The 13157-nt window shown below is 45.9% G+C and overlaps 1 protein-coding gene across 1 annotated transcript in view; it reads right to left on the bottom strand.

The window, feature by feature from the left end:
* The window catches only part of LOC106806248 (neuronal cell adhesion molecule-like), a 9296-nt gene extending 1184 nt beyond the window's left edge, over positions 1–8112 (bottom strand). The window contains exons 1-11 of the mRNA XM_014808122.1: positions 7977–8112; positions 6970–7091; positions 6523–6631; positions 5742–5932; positions 5170–5276; positions 4660–4870; positions 4207–4312; positions 3608–3801; positions 2442–2672; positions 767–919; positions 112–225 (exon numbers count right to left, since the gene is read on the bottom strand). Of these exons, the coding sequence (XP_014663608.1) occupies positions 112–225; positions 767–919; positions 2442–2672; positions 3608–3801; positions 4207–4312; positions 4660–4870; positions 5170–5276; positions 5742–5932; positions 6523–6631; positions 6970–7091; positions 7977–7993 (1555 nt within the window). The 5' untranslated portion in view covers positions 7994–8112. The remainder of the gene's footprint in view (positions 1–111; positions 226–766; positions 920–2441; positions 2673–3607; positions 3802–4206; positions 4313–4659; positions 4871–5169; positions 5277–5741; positions 5933–6522; positions 6632–6969; positions 7092–7976) is intronic.
* Between the last annotated feature and the right edge of the window lie 5045 nt (positions 8113–13157).

Consider the following 13157-nt stretch of genomic DNA (forward strand, 5'->3'; position numbering starts at 1 on the left):
CTCTCTCTCTCTCTCTCTCGCTCGCTCGCTCTCTCTCTCTCGCTCTCTCTCTCTCTCTCTCTCTCTCTCTCTCTCTCTCTCTCCTTCTATTTCCCTCTCGTTCATGAGTACAGCACCTAGTAGTTGGTCGTGGTGCAGCAAATGTGTCACAGTGGATCTCTCCCACGTTTCCCTCGACAAACTCATACAGTGGATATGGCTCTTTCCTAAACACTGGTGCCTCTGCTGCAAATACAGAGAACACACACACACAAATAATGAGACAATACTGTCAGCAGTTTCCTTCAATGTAAGTTAATTGGTATATTACGACACAATTACATCATTTAATACCATGATGGTTGGTGTAAGACAGTGATACAGTAATAAGGCAGTTAAAAATTATGGTAGTATCACAATTACAAATAATATAGAGCAAGATTAGGCCATAATAAAAATATTGTTTGTTTGCCCTCACCCGACCGACCGGCCTAAAAGGGGCCGACTCAAAAATTTTTATTTGTATTTCTTTTTTCTTTTTTTTACAAATTGTATCACTGTACATTATATAAATCTGTAGGCAATACATTATATGCACCAAACAAAACAAACATTCAACATAAAAGGTATCTCCACACAAGCACACCACGAGCATGTAGAGACACCATGCTGAATTTGTAAAAAAAAAAACCTGAAAAAAACCCTACCTACCTACCCAAACTTTTCAGCCTGGGTCGGGTGAGGGCAAACAAAGATTTTTTTAATTGTGGCCCGAGGTGTTACTTACACAGCACGTTTAGGAAGGCATTTTCAAAGATGTAGGAGTCGCTAATCTGCTGCGAGGCATTGCACTGAATCACCATCGTGTCGTCCTCCTTGCGCAGGTCTACGATCGTGAAGTTGTTGCGATTGATGAGCCAGCGGTCGCTGAGCTTCTGAGCTGAATCGAGACATGCGGCTGCGTGTTAGACACACCCTCCTCCACACACACACACACATAGGGCCAGGGCGCGTGATTTTTTCCCCCACTCAGATAGTGGCATTCATTTGCATAAGCGGCGCTGATTGGCTGGCGGTTTCGCGCGCGGCGAGTTGTAAAGATTTATGAGCCGATTATCACAGTCAGTACTACAGTATCATACTATATACAGTATTTGCCATTGCTCTCGTTTTTATTCATGAAAATCCGTAATGAAACTTACATGTAAAGCTGGATAGTCAGCTATATTTCTTGCTTTATATTTATAATTTTTTCATTATATTTTTTGTTTAGCGCCATGGCAACAGCCAATCAGCGCCGCTTATGCAAATTAATGCCACTATCTGAGTGCGAATAAAAATCACGCGGCCTGGGCTCCCACTTGCTATCACATCGGTCAAAATCTTCCACCATAAACATCCCCTCAAGTCCTGCCCTGACAAGTATGCGAGTGCAGGTCGAATACCTCCCAACTACATCCGTTCAAATCTTTCACTCCAAGACATCAGTAAATTGCCAACATCCCACTCACACCTGCTACTTGAATTCTTCACCACAGAACATCGACAATATTCCCTCATATGCATTACACTGTTCCTTCCGCACAACCTGAAATTATGCCGACCTGACTCATGCTATGAAATTATTTTTACTGAATTTCTGCCTCCCTCCTTCTCCATTTCATTTCCACGTATAAATATTACGTGGTATACCACGTAATAGTACAATTTACTTGTACCAATAATGTAATAGTAACATATTAATATTTAAAATATTAAATTAATATGTTTTCACATATTAATGTCTGGTACATTCTAACCCTAACCCTAACCCTTCTTCTCCATTTCATTTCCGTTCGTCAATTATCATCACCCACCGCTCTCTGCACAACTCGTTGCAGACTTTACAACCCATTCCCTTTGATTGTGCTTGTTTCTCTCTAACTCGCTCTAATAAGCTGTGGGACTCCTCACAATTCCCACCAAACCCACTCTCCATCTCTCACCCAACTCTTTCTAGATTCCACATCCTGTAATCATTGTTCACATTCAGTTCCTCTCTGTGTTCCTACCTACCTTCCCCTCCCCTCCTCCTCTTTCCCGTCCCTTCCACTTCTTCCCACCATCCTTCCTCCCTCTTTCTCCCCCACCTCCACTCCATTTTCTTGCCACTTTTCCTCCCCTGCTCCTCTTTCCTGTCCTTTCCATGACTTCCCACCATCCTTCCTCTCCCTTTCTTCCCACTTCCACTTCCTTTTCCTGCCACATTTCCTCCCCCTCCCCCCTCCCCCGACTCCTCTCTTTCTTCCTGCCACTCTTTCTCCCCCTCCTCCTCTCTCTCTCTCCCATCTCCACTCCCTTTTCCTTCCACCCTTCTTTCCCCTCCTCTCTCTCCCCGCCTCCTCTCTCTCGCCCATCTCCACTCTTTTTTTCCTGCCACCCTTTCTTCTCCTCCTCCTCTCATCTTCTTCATGCAGGGTTACCTTTATTCGCGCCCGTCTCCTCGCTCGTCAGGTCGCCCGTGTAGTAGAAGTAGTTGATGACGGCGTTCGGGTTGGAGATGGTCTGTGGCGCCTGCTCTTCAAGGATCGGGTGTCCGTTGATGTACCAGCGGATGATCGGCTCTGGCTTGCCGCCGGCGAGACACATGAACGTGACCGTGTCGCCTTGACCCGCATGCTTAGACTCAGGCTTCTCGATCCAGTATGGCTCAGCTGCGATGCGAAGAGAGAGAGAAAGAGAGAGAGGGGTGAGATGACATCCAGGCAACATGGCTGAATGGGGGGTGGGGTGGGGGCACACAGAGTGTAAGAAAAAACAGCAGTTTCACAAAGTAGGGGAGTTTAAGGGAAGATGATGGACAGACAGAGTAGGGGTAGAGGGCACAGTGTGATCGGAAATGATGGTGCGAAGAGTGAGAGATGCATCGCCACAGGGAGAGGCTAATGCAGCGACGACACAACCTGCTCACTCTGGCTGCAGGGGTTGACTTAAGCTGGGTTTACACTACCGACTTTATGCGGACAAATTGGCGAATTGGACCAACTTCCGAACTATACAACCAACAAACGGCTGTGTAAATGCAAAAGTCACACGAGCAGCTAGTTAGGAGATTAGAACATGTTCTATTTTCGCCAACTCAGTGTTGCCGAATTGCGAAATTGGTCCAACTCGCCGATTTGACAACATAAAGTCAGTAGTGTAAACCCAGCTTGGTGCTAGGGCAACAGGTCCTGCACAAGCACGCACACATACATGCAAGCACACATATACACGCATGCACCAGTCGTACACAGTGTGACTTGTGCCTTGCATCGCATGTACACAGAATGGACCGGGGATGCACAGAGTCACTCCTATCACACCCAGGAAATAAACCGAAAATGCGCAGGGTAGCCAGGGCCGTAACTAGCGGGGAGGGGGTCCGACAAGACAAAATTTGATACAACAGATGCTTTTTACAAATTACAATGCCGGTCACCTTCCTAGAACACACCACGCATGGGGATTTGCCCCCCCCCCCCCCCCCCCCCCCCGAAGGCAAAATGCGTCAGCTACGCTCCTGGTAGCATCACCCACACAGACGGCTCAACGTGCGCGTGGATGCCCAGCCGCGCTCGAGCTCGCTTCACATGGAGACAACACTTACCCAGCACCTGCACGGTGAACTTGCGCTTCTGCGGCAGGCCCTGGCCATTACGCGCCGAGCACTCGTACTCGCCCGCATCCTCCATCTGTACGTCGTGCAGGATCAGCGACTGCCCGAAGCTCTGGTACGTGTAGCGGCCATCCGGCAGCAGCTTGTTCGGGTCAAGGCGACGCCACTCAAACTTCGGGATGGGGCTGTGAGAGGCAACGAGACATCTCATGCTGTTTACCACCCGCTTATGTTTCCCACCGCTGTTTACCACCCGTTACTCGGCACTGTATTGTAATTTGTACTGATTTACAAAACTTATCATCTGACAAGCTTTAGCTGATTTCTACTAGACATCAGGTCCTGTCTACCGAGCATGTCAACCACCCATGTTATTGATTTGTTTAGGATCGCGTATATAATACAGACAGATACAAACAGTAGGTGGTCAGACAACGCTGCGTCTGTCAATGCAATGATGACTGGAGATGAATACCAGAAGTGACTTTGCATTTCATTTAAAACAAAATCGGAGATTGCGATTGCAGCACGTGGATAGGCGGCTTTGGTAAACTCTACTTAGTGTGGCGGTGTGCTAAACTGATACTTACAAGCCACTGAAAATACACTTCATCTCCAGCTCCTTGCCTCGCCATGCGACCGTGTTAATAGGCGTCGTGTACAGCATTGCTGGCTTCTGCCTCGGCAACGGATCCGCTGTAACAAACATGCGCACGTGAGAATCAGTTGATAAACCTTGAATCTACGCTGCACAGCAACTAGTTACTGTATACGCTGTATATTTCGAGGTGATTTAATTTAAGGTTATTTCGCGAACGCGTCCCCGACGCAAAAATAACAACACGCGAATAATTCCTACCGAATATTACAGAATAATTCATAATTCACCGACCGCGAAATTAACCACTCGCGAAATTATCCGTCAAGTCTGAATTCGCACAAATATCTGTACGCGAAAAATATGGGGTATACAGTACGTCAACTGTAGATTACCCCTGGGTCACTACCGGCACAGGTAGCGAGTGAGCTAGGCATGCTCTTACATGGATTGATAATCTCAAGTCCCTGGTAGGCGCCCTCCTTCAGGATGTTGAGGTGCGGGTTGTAGGCGTTGCACACGTACTCGCCTCCCTCGTGCATGTCCTCGGGCTTGATGTAGATGAAGTGCAGGTTGCCCGGCTCGAGGTCCATCGAGATACGGTCGGACAGCTCCACCTGCTTCAGACCTGTCTTCGTCTTGATCGTCCAGAAGATCTGTGGAGAGCGAGAGCACAACCTGGTGTCGCACAAATGCTTGAATAATTTCATCGGATCTCTATAGTTTACATTAAATCTAAGTTTATCTCAGTTAGATACATAATTGTACTAAGTTATAAACACTTACACTAACGAAATTTTCGTCTGCTCTATCCGATATACGTCGCCTGAAGAAGTCTATCGGAGCGATGGACGAAAATTTCGTCAGTGTAAGTGTTTATAACTTATTATATATGGATCGTGTGATAAAAATCTGGAGCAGCAGCCTTTTACCTGTGAGTGAGGACCATTCTTACCTGGGGGTAGGGCACTCCCTTTGGTGGCACGCACTTCATGGTGAGGGCGTCACCGATTCTCACCCTATGCACCGGAACATTCTCCACCTTCTCGAAATCACCGAGCGCTGTAACGAGTGAACAAAAGTAGGAAGGTCACCACGAGGTCAACCCAACAACCGAAAAAGGTACAGTGTAGCTCCGCTATAACGCGATGGTTGTGATCCATAAAATGTCATCGCGAAAAAAACGGGGTCGCACTAAATCGGGGTTATATATACGTGGCTACATAAGAGCAAAAAAAAGGGGTCCAACGACTCATCCCGTTATATCCGAATTCGCGTTAAATCGGGGCGTGTAATATGGGGGTTCCACTGTAGTTACAATGTTACAACAACATACATACATAACTATGTAGATGTATATATATTCTATATGTAGTGCACACTTAGGCACGAAGGATCGTTGTCGTACAGGGTACTACATATATGTACCCGATGTAACTATCTGATATGGTTAGGGTTAGGGACCGTATTTTAGGAGGTGTGTCATTAGGTACCCTATACGACAACGACCCCTTCAGCCACACTTACTAGCGTAGCGAAGGTATATCTTATCGGACACGGCTCGACCGTGAGGATTCTGCACGATGCACTGGTACAGGCCCTCGTCAGAATCCTTTGGACGTGAGATGATGATGGTGCCCTTGTCGGCCTGTGTCGCCACGCGAGCGTCATCGACGGCCGATGGGTCGTAGAAACGACCGTTCTTCGTCCAGCGGAACCTAGCAGACGCGTGAAAATTGACTGGGTGACTGATCCACTGATGAAGAGTAATCTTTGGTGCGTTGGTGTTTCGGGTCGTTTTAAGAGAGGTCCAGACAAAGGTAGCTAACTCACGTGTATAAGCCATCCATTCATGTACAACCCAACTAGCTCTCCACAAACAAACACACACACACACACTCAACACACTCAACACACTCACACACACACACAACACACACAGACAAACATGCACACACACACACACCACACACACACACACACACTCAACACACTCAACACACACACACACACAGAGACAAACATGCACACGCACACACGCACGCACACACAAGCAACATTTCCATCGTCAATGTTAACCATTAAATGTGTACATAATGTGGTTGTTTTTTGCCTCAACATAAATTCAAAATGGGCATGGATGCAGCACGAACCCCCACACCAGCTCATCTATGAATCTCAGCTATCAGACCAAGAGCGACGCTCCTATTGTAGACTCTAAGCAATGAGCACAATCTGTCGTAGCTCTGCCTCTAGGACCCAGCACCTAGGTGGCTCCATCTAGCAGCATTACAAGTACAAGGCTTACTCAGGCTTTGGTTCACCAGTTCCCTCACACTGCAGCACGACATTCCTACGGGCCTCTATCGGCCTCTCCCTCTCTGATGGCTGCGCGGTGATCATGGGGGGAGTCGCAACTGCAAGAGAAACATTGTTCAGCTTTGCCAACGCTAAGCTTCAAACCACAATTCATACATATATATATGCCTACATCCATCCTAGTGTATCTCTAGCCAACAGGACAACGACCATCTTCCTTACATTTCATATATAGAGAAAGAGTTCTAAAGCTTGATAACGGTATCTCCATAAAACTTCTACTGTAGTTCAATTGTGATATATCAGTACTCTCAGAGTTAAGGCGGAGTTTTTCTCGTATGTCAGACTATAATTTACTTTAACTGACACGTTATAAGCAAAGTTGTTGGATTGGATGAATGGATACTTATGTTTTTATATAAAATGTCCATTTTACCTGCTCTATTTGGATCCACTAAGTCGATTAATTGAACTGCATCAATTTGTGCTTTGACTGCACCAAGGCACAGGAACAACAGCAACACTCTTGTTGCCATCTCTCTTCTAATATTCACACTCCTACAATAAATGAAACTACTTGAATGATCGAAGTTCCAAGACTGCTTGATCTGTAAATATAATTTGGGAAAATTATGGTTCATATACTGATAACACATGTATATCCATGCAATATACCAGGAGCACCTGTAAATTCATACAACTGTATGTAATTCATATGACAGTATGATATCAAGGTGTAGCTGCTGTTATTCAGCGACATTATTTTACGGTGACATGCGAGTACAACGAAGAGGACCACTGCCTACAATAATACAATCACTGCCAGATCACAACGACTGACTACGTGATTTAAAGTGTGGACGTGAGGTGTGTAGGGCGGACTTAATTCTGCAATCTGTAATAGCCATACTGATGACACATGTATGATTAGCATGCATGCACTGATGATGGCATCGGTACATTACACATTTGTATTAGCTTAGTCACCTATTTCTAGTCTCTCATACGAGCAAACAGCTGAAGACGATGAAAAATAAATAGTGGGAATGCATGCATATGCATAATGACACTGTTCGTAGCATTTAGGCATTTTAATAATAATATTAATAATAGTTCATACTAATAGTAATACTAATAGTTCGAATCTTTTCATCATGGATGCCATGCGTGGTTCCAAGCGTGCTGCTCTATCTATGCATACGACATCGTGATCACACGATTAGGTCTAAAATTCATGATCGTTAGGCCTACTAGTACTAGTACTACGAATAGAAATAGATTTAACATCCTACATTACACATCAAGGAATAGGTGTACACGAGAAAATATGCAACGCTCACCGCCGGTTATGGCTACGAATTCTTTGACACAACAACAGTACCACCTGCACTGTAGACAGTGTAGTCTATAATCAAATCATGGCTGTCTCTCAGTCTTGCTCACCAATGCCAATGGCGCATGGAGTTACAATGCCGTGATGTCACACATGCCTTAGCTACACCACACCTTGCTGAGTAGCTCTACCAACAGGTTTGAATACATCAACCGCCATGAAGTTCTGCATCACTGATCATATGGATCTGGGAACAAGCCGCGTAATGCATCATAGCGTAATGGCAGCCCAGGTAAACGCTAGACTGGTACGCACTCCCTGGTGTTAAGCGCCGCTCCTTATTGTTGCGATTAATCGGTGACAGTCTATGGAAAACAGGTAATGTCAGGTGCGCACAAAGCGAAAGAATCTCGCGAATAGAAACGCTGCGTTTTATCACAGATAAGATGCAGCGATCTCAGTTAGTTGCTTGCGAATGCGGTGTTACACATCTTTCGGAACTAAAATCGGGTAAAGAATATATATTTTCGGACATCTCGCCCTATATCATGCCTATTGCCTACCGACTTTACTTATACTCACTCCAACACATAAGAGTCACATAAGCCCTGCCCCGCGGTCACGCAGCAAGCAAGATGCGTACACGTACGCGCGTCAATGCTTCCTCTTGTCTCGTAAATTTATATAGCGGTCGGGAACACTTCCACATACATTTAATTGGAGCGCCTCAATAACAAAATAATGCCTGATAAACACGAAATTTATTCACTACCAAAGTATTCATGTTTCTCCATAATATTCTCTTTCGCTTAATTATTATTACCGATAATTTCCTGTATATAAATGCCGTTTAAATGCTCCTCTGCAATATACCGCACGCACGCCGCTGCACATTAACCTTAACGGTATAGGGCCTGATTAACATGACGGATTCTTAGAGGGCGAAATACCAAGAGATCTGTGATCGTCTTCGTTTTGTCAGGTTCTAGGAACAATTAAGGTGAGGGTTGGGGTTACGGGTATAGTGCTAATTACGTTATAGGGCTATACATGAGCGCAAATGCCACATGGGGACACGGGGGCAGGGGCGTGTACAGGATTTGTACCAGGGGGGGGTCTAACCGTAACCCAAACTTGCGAGCACGCGAAGGGGGGGTCTGGAGGGCCTTCCCCCAGAAAAAGTTTGAAATTATACCACCTTAGATGCGTTTTCTGCGCGAGCAAGGGGGGGGGGTCCGGACCCCCTGGACCCCCCTGTACACGCCCCTGGGGGGACACGTAGGTCCCCTCCACTTTTCGAAGGGTGGTGCCCGTGGGGGGAGCACAATATCATATGGTTTTCAACATGTGCTTCTGCATAATTATAAGCCCCTTCTATAATATTATTATTTTGTGCTTGTCTCCACTAAATGAAAAAAATAGAAAGTATAAAAATGACTCCCGATTGATAGCCTAAACTGAATATAGGAACCGCGACAATATACGGCTGCTAGGTGCACTATATAGGTATAGGGGATATTGAAAGGATTTGCTAGTTTCGACTTCCAGAATCTTGTCACACCATATCCGATCCTACAAGCCTGCACATGGATTTAACGTAGACTGGTAATATATGTACAATTAATATATGTAGGCTACTTGTCATATAAGGCTATTACGCGCTCGCTCGCTAGCTCTCAAGTAGCTATTGATATCTGTGGTAGATATGTACATTTGTATCTAACGGTGCTCGCGCATGCGCACTATCTCCCGAAAAGATTATAATATTTTGTCAAAATTATTAATTTAAAATGAAGAGGGGTCATCCTAGCATAGATTGATATGACAAAATTCCATTAGTAGACCAGAATTCAGAAATAGGAAGCAGACCGTGCCTGTAAGGTCCACGTTGAATATACAATTCAGTATAACCTAAATACGTTACTGTTTTAGCGCTTGCTCAATATCTCACCAGAGGAGTTATATTTTGAGCTGAAAATTTATTTACTATGGTCAGGGCGTATCTCAGCATAGGTTTCTCTAATAAATTCTTATCAATAGACATGTGTGTATAATTAGGAGAGCGCCCTGGCCAGTAGGGTGCAAAACTACTACTTCATCCCCGCCCGCCCTTCCTCTTGTCTCCCTTGTAGCACGTTCAGTCTCCTTCTTCTTCCACCGTCCCTCGGCTGTCTTCCCTGCCACCTTCCCTCAGTCTTCCATCCCTCTCTCCCGCAACAAGCTATATTACGTACTTTTATTTAGGCCGTACTGGACGTCTGAAACGGTGCTCGCGCAAGCGCAATATGTCACAAGAAGAAGAATATTTTACCTAAATTATGAATTTAAAATGATGAAGAGTTATCCGAGCATAGATTTCCATGATATATTCCATCAGTAGATCTCACTTATGAAAAAAGAAGCAGATCTTGCATGTAAGGTCTTCGCTGCATAAACCAGTCAGTACACAATCAGGCTACGATACTGTTTTAGCGCATGCGCAATATCTACGAGGGGAGTTATATTTTGTGCTGAAAATGCATTTAATATGGTCAGGGGGTATCTCAACATAGGTTTCTGTAAAAAATTCTTATCAGTACACCTGTGTTTATAATTAGGAGAGCGCCCTAGCCAGTAGGGTGCAAAACTATTACTTCATCCCGGCCCGCCCTTCCTCTTATCTCCCTTGTCGACGCTCAGCATCCTTCTTCTTGCACCGCCCCTCGGCTGTCTTCCCTGCCACCTTCCCTCAATCACCCACCCCTCTCTTCCGCAGCAAGCTATATTACGTACATTTATTTAGGCAGTGCTGCACGTCTGAAACAGTGCTCGCGCATGCGCAATATCTCCCGAGAGGAATAATATTTTGCCAAAGTTATGAATTTAAAATGGAGAGGGGTTATCCCAGCATAGATTTCTATGATAATATTCCATCAGTAGATCTCACTTATGAAATAGGAAGCAGGCCTTGCATGTAAGGTCTTCGCTGCATGAACCAGTCAGTACACAATCTGGCTACAATACTGTCTTAGCGCATGCGCAATATCTCACGAGGGGAGTTATATTTTGTACTAAAAATGCATTTAATATGGTAAGGGGGTATCTCAGCTTAAGTTTCTGTAATAAATTCTAATCAGTACACCTGTATTTATAAGTAGGAGAGCGCTCTAGACAGTAGGGTGCAAAACTACTACTTCATCCCCGCCCGCCCTTCCCCTTTCTTGTCGGGCGCTCAGCCTCCTTCTTCCACCGCCCCTCGGCTGTCTTCCCTGCCACCTTCCCTCAATCTCCCACCCCTCTCTTCCGCAGCAAGCTATATTACATGCATTTATTTAGGCAGTGCTGCACATCTGAAACAGTGCTAGGGCATGCGCAATATCTCCCGAGAGGAATAATATTTTGCCAAAGTTATGAATTTAAAATGGAGAGGGGTTATCCCAGCATAGATTTCTATGACAATATCAGGAGTAAGATAATATAGTATATATTATCTTACTCCTGATAATATCCCATCAGTAGACCTCACTTATGAAATAGGACGCAGACCTTGCATGTAAGGTCTTCGCTGCATAAACCAGTTAGTGCACAATCAGGCTACGATACTCTTTTAGGGCATGCGCAATATCTCACAAGGGACGTTATAGTTTGTGCTGAAAATGCATTTAATATGGTCAGGGGGTATCTCGTGAAATTCCCATCCTACACCTCGATGTATGTATTTCAATAATGCAGCAGCGACTATGATCAAATATGACATCCTCGCGCCATCTATCGGTAGAAATAATTCATATGCGCACATTGTATGTTATGTGTAACCGTAAAATGCAAGGTATTATAATACTCTAAAACGTATTTAACGTAGAGTGGAATTAATATAATTACAGTCCCTATACATAATAATATTTACTGGATAAGATTGGTAAAGGTTTGGCCGTGAAATTCCCATTCTACACTTCGATGTATGTATTTCAATTAATGGCGTCGGGTCCACCTAGATACAATGTGCGCATATGAATTAGTTTTACCGATAGATGGCGAGAGGATGTCATATTGGATCAAAGTCGCCACTACATTATTGAAGGGTGTCGGGGGTCGGGGGTACGGGAGACGGGAGAGGAGGGGCGGGAGACGGGAGAAACGGAGGCGGGGAGCGGGAGGAGTAAGAGCGGGAGTAGGGAGGCTAGTGGGCGGGAGGATTTTCATCCAAGACAAACTATTATATACCGTACTATGTTGTACGCGTGAAAGAGAGAGAGCGAGAGAGAGAGAGAGAGAGAGAGAGAGAGAGAGAGATTCGTCGCCAGCTCGCGAGAATTAGAGGTGCGGAATTAATATATTTTCTCAGTTGCACAGGACACCGCCCCCACGCGCAGTACTCACCCCCAAACAAATACACCCCCCAGCCCGCGGCGCGAACCACACACACCACACACACACACCCCCCCCCCCCCGCCCCCCCGCACACACACAGCACACACACACACACACTACACACACACACACACACAACACAATTCGAGCAACACATACAACATATATCAACAGACACGCGCACGACATACTGCGCACGCACGCACCATTGATACCCACGCACCACACCCCACTTATACCACGCACGTTACGCGCGCGGCACAGCAACACAACACACACACACAACACACAGACACGTACACACAACTACAACACACACACACACACACTGCGCGCGCGCGGCGACGCACTACTGCATATGCCACGCACGCCGCACGCATTATACGAACAGCGCACACGGCTCTACCCGCCGCACGCACGCCGAGCACCCGATCCCAGGCATTGCTTCTGTTGTTGGTTGCTGTGCCCCCCTCCTCCTTCTCCTCGCGGCGGAGCGGCAAACAGGGTGGAAAATCATCGCGGGGCGCACATCGTACGCCGACCGACGCGCGTGAAATTTACTGCTCGTCTCTTTCATGTCACAAATTCTCGTTATTACCTTGACTTTGTGTAAATGTGCGCGGTGCTAAGCCAGGAATTAGCGAGTGATCCGCTCGGTAGCTTTTCCCTTTCAAACGTTGCCAGCTAAGCCCGCTCCCATTAGCTTACGAGAAGCTTTATCGGGAAAACGGCGATCTATTAAACAGGACAGAGGCGAGAAGCTGGCGCATTGATTCTTGGCGAAGTTTCCACGTCGATATGATGTGTCCTGTGAGAGACGAGCGCGCGTACCTATAGTCGCCTTGAGCTGAACATGTACTGGATGGGGTAGAGAAGGGGAGAGTGGCGAGTGAGTGAGATAGAAGAGAGAGGGGAAAATGTAGAAAAGGGAGAGAGCCAGC

The sequence above is a fragment of the Priapulus caudatus genome, unplaced genomic scaffold, assembly GCF_000485595.1.
Source record: "Priapulus caudatus unplaced genomic scaffold, Priapulus_caudatus-5.0.1 Scaffold150, whole genome shotgun sequence".
NCBI classification, from domain to species: domain Eukaryota; kingdom Metazoa; phylum Priapulida; class Priapulimorpha; order Priapulimorphida; family Priapulidae; genus Priapulus; species Priapulus caudatus.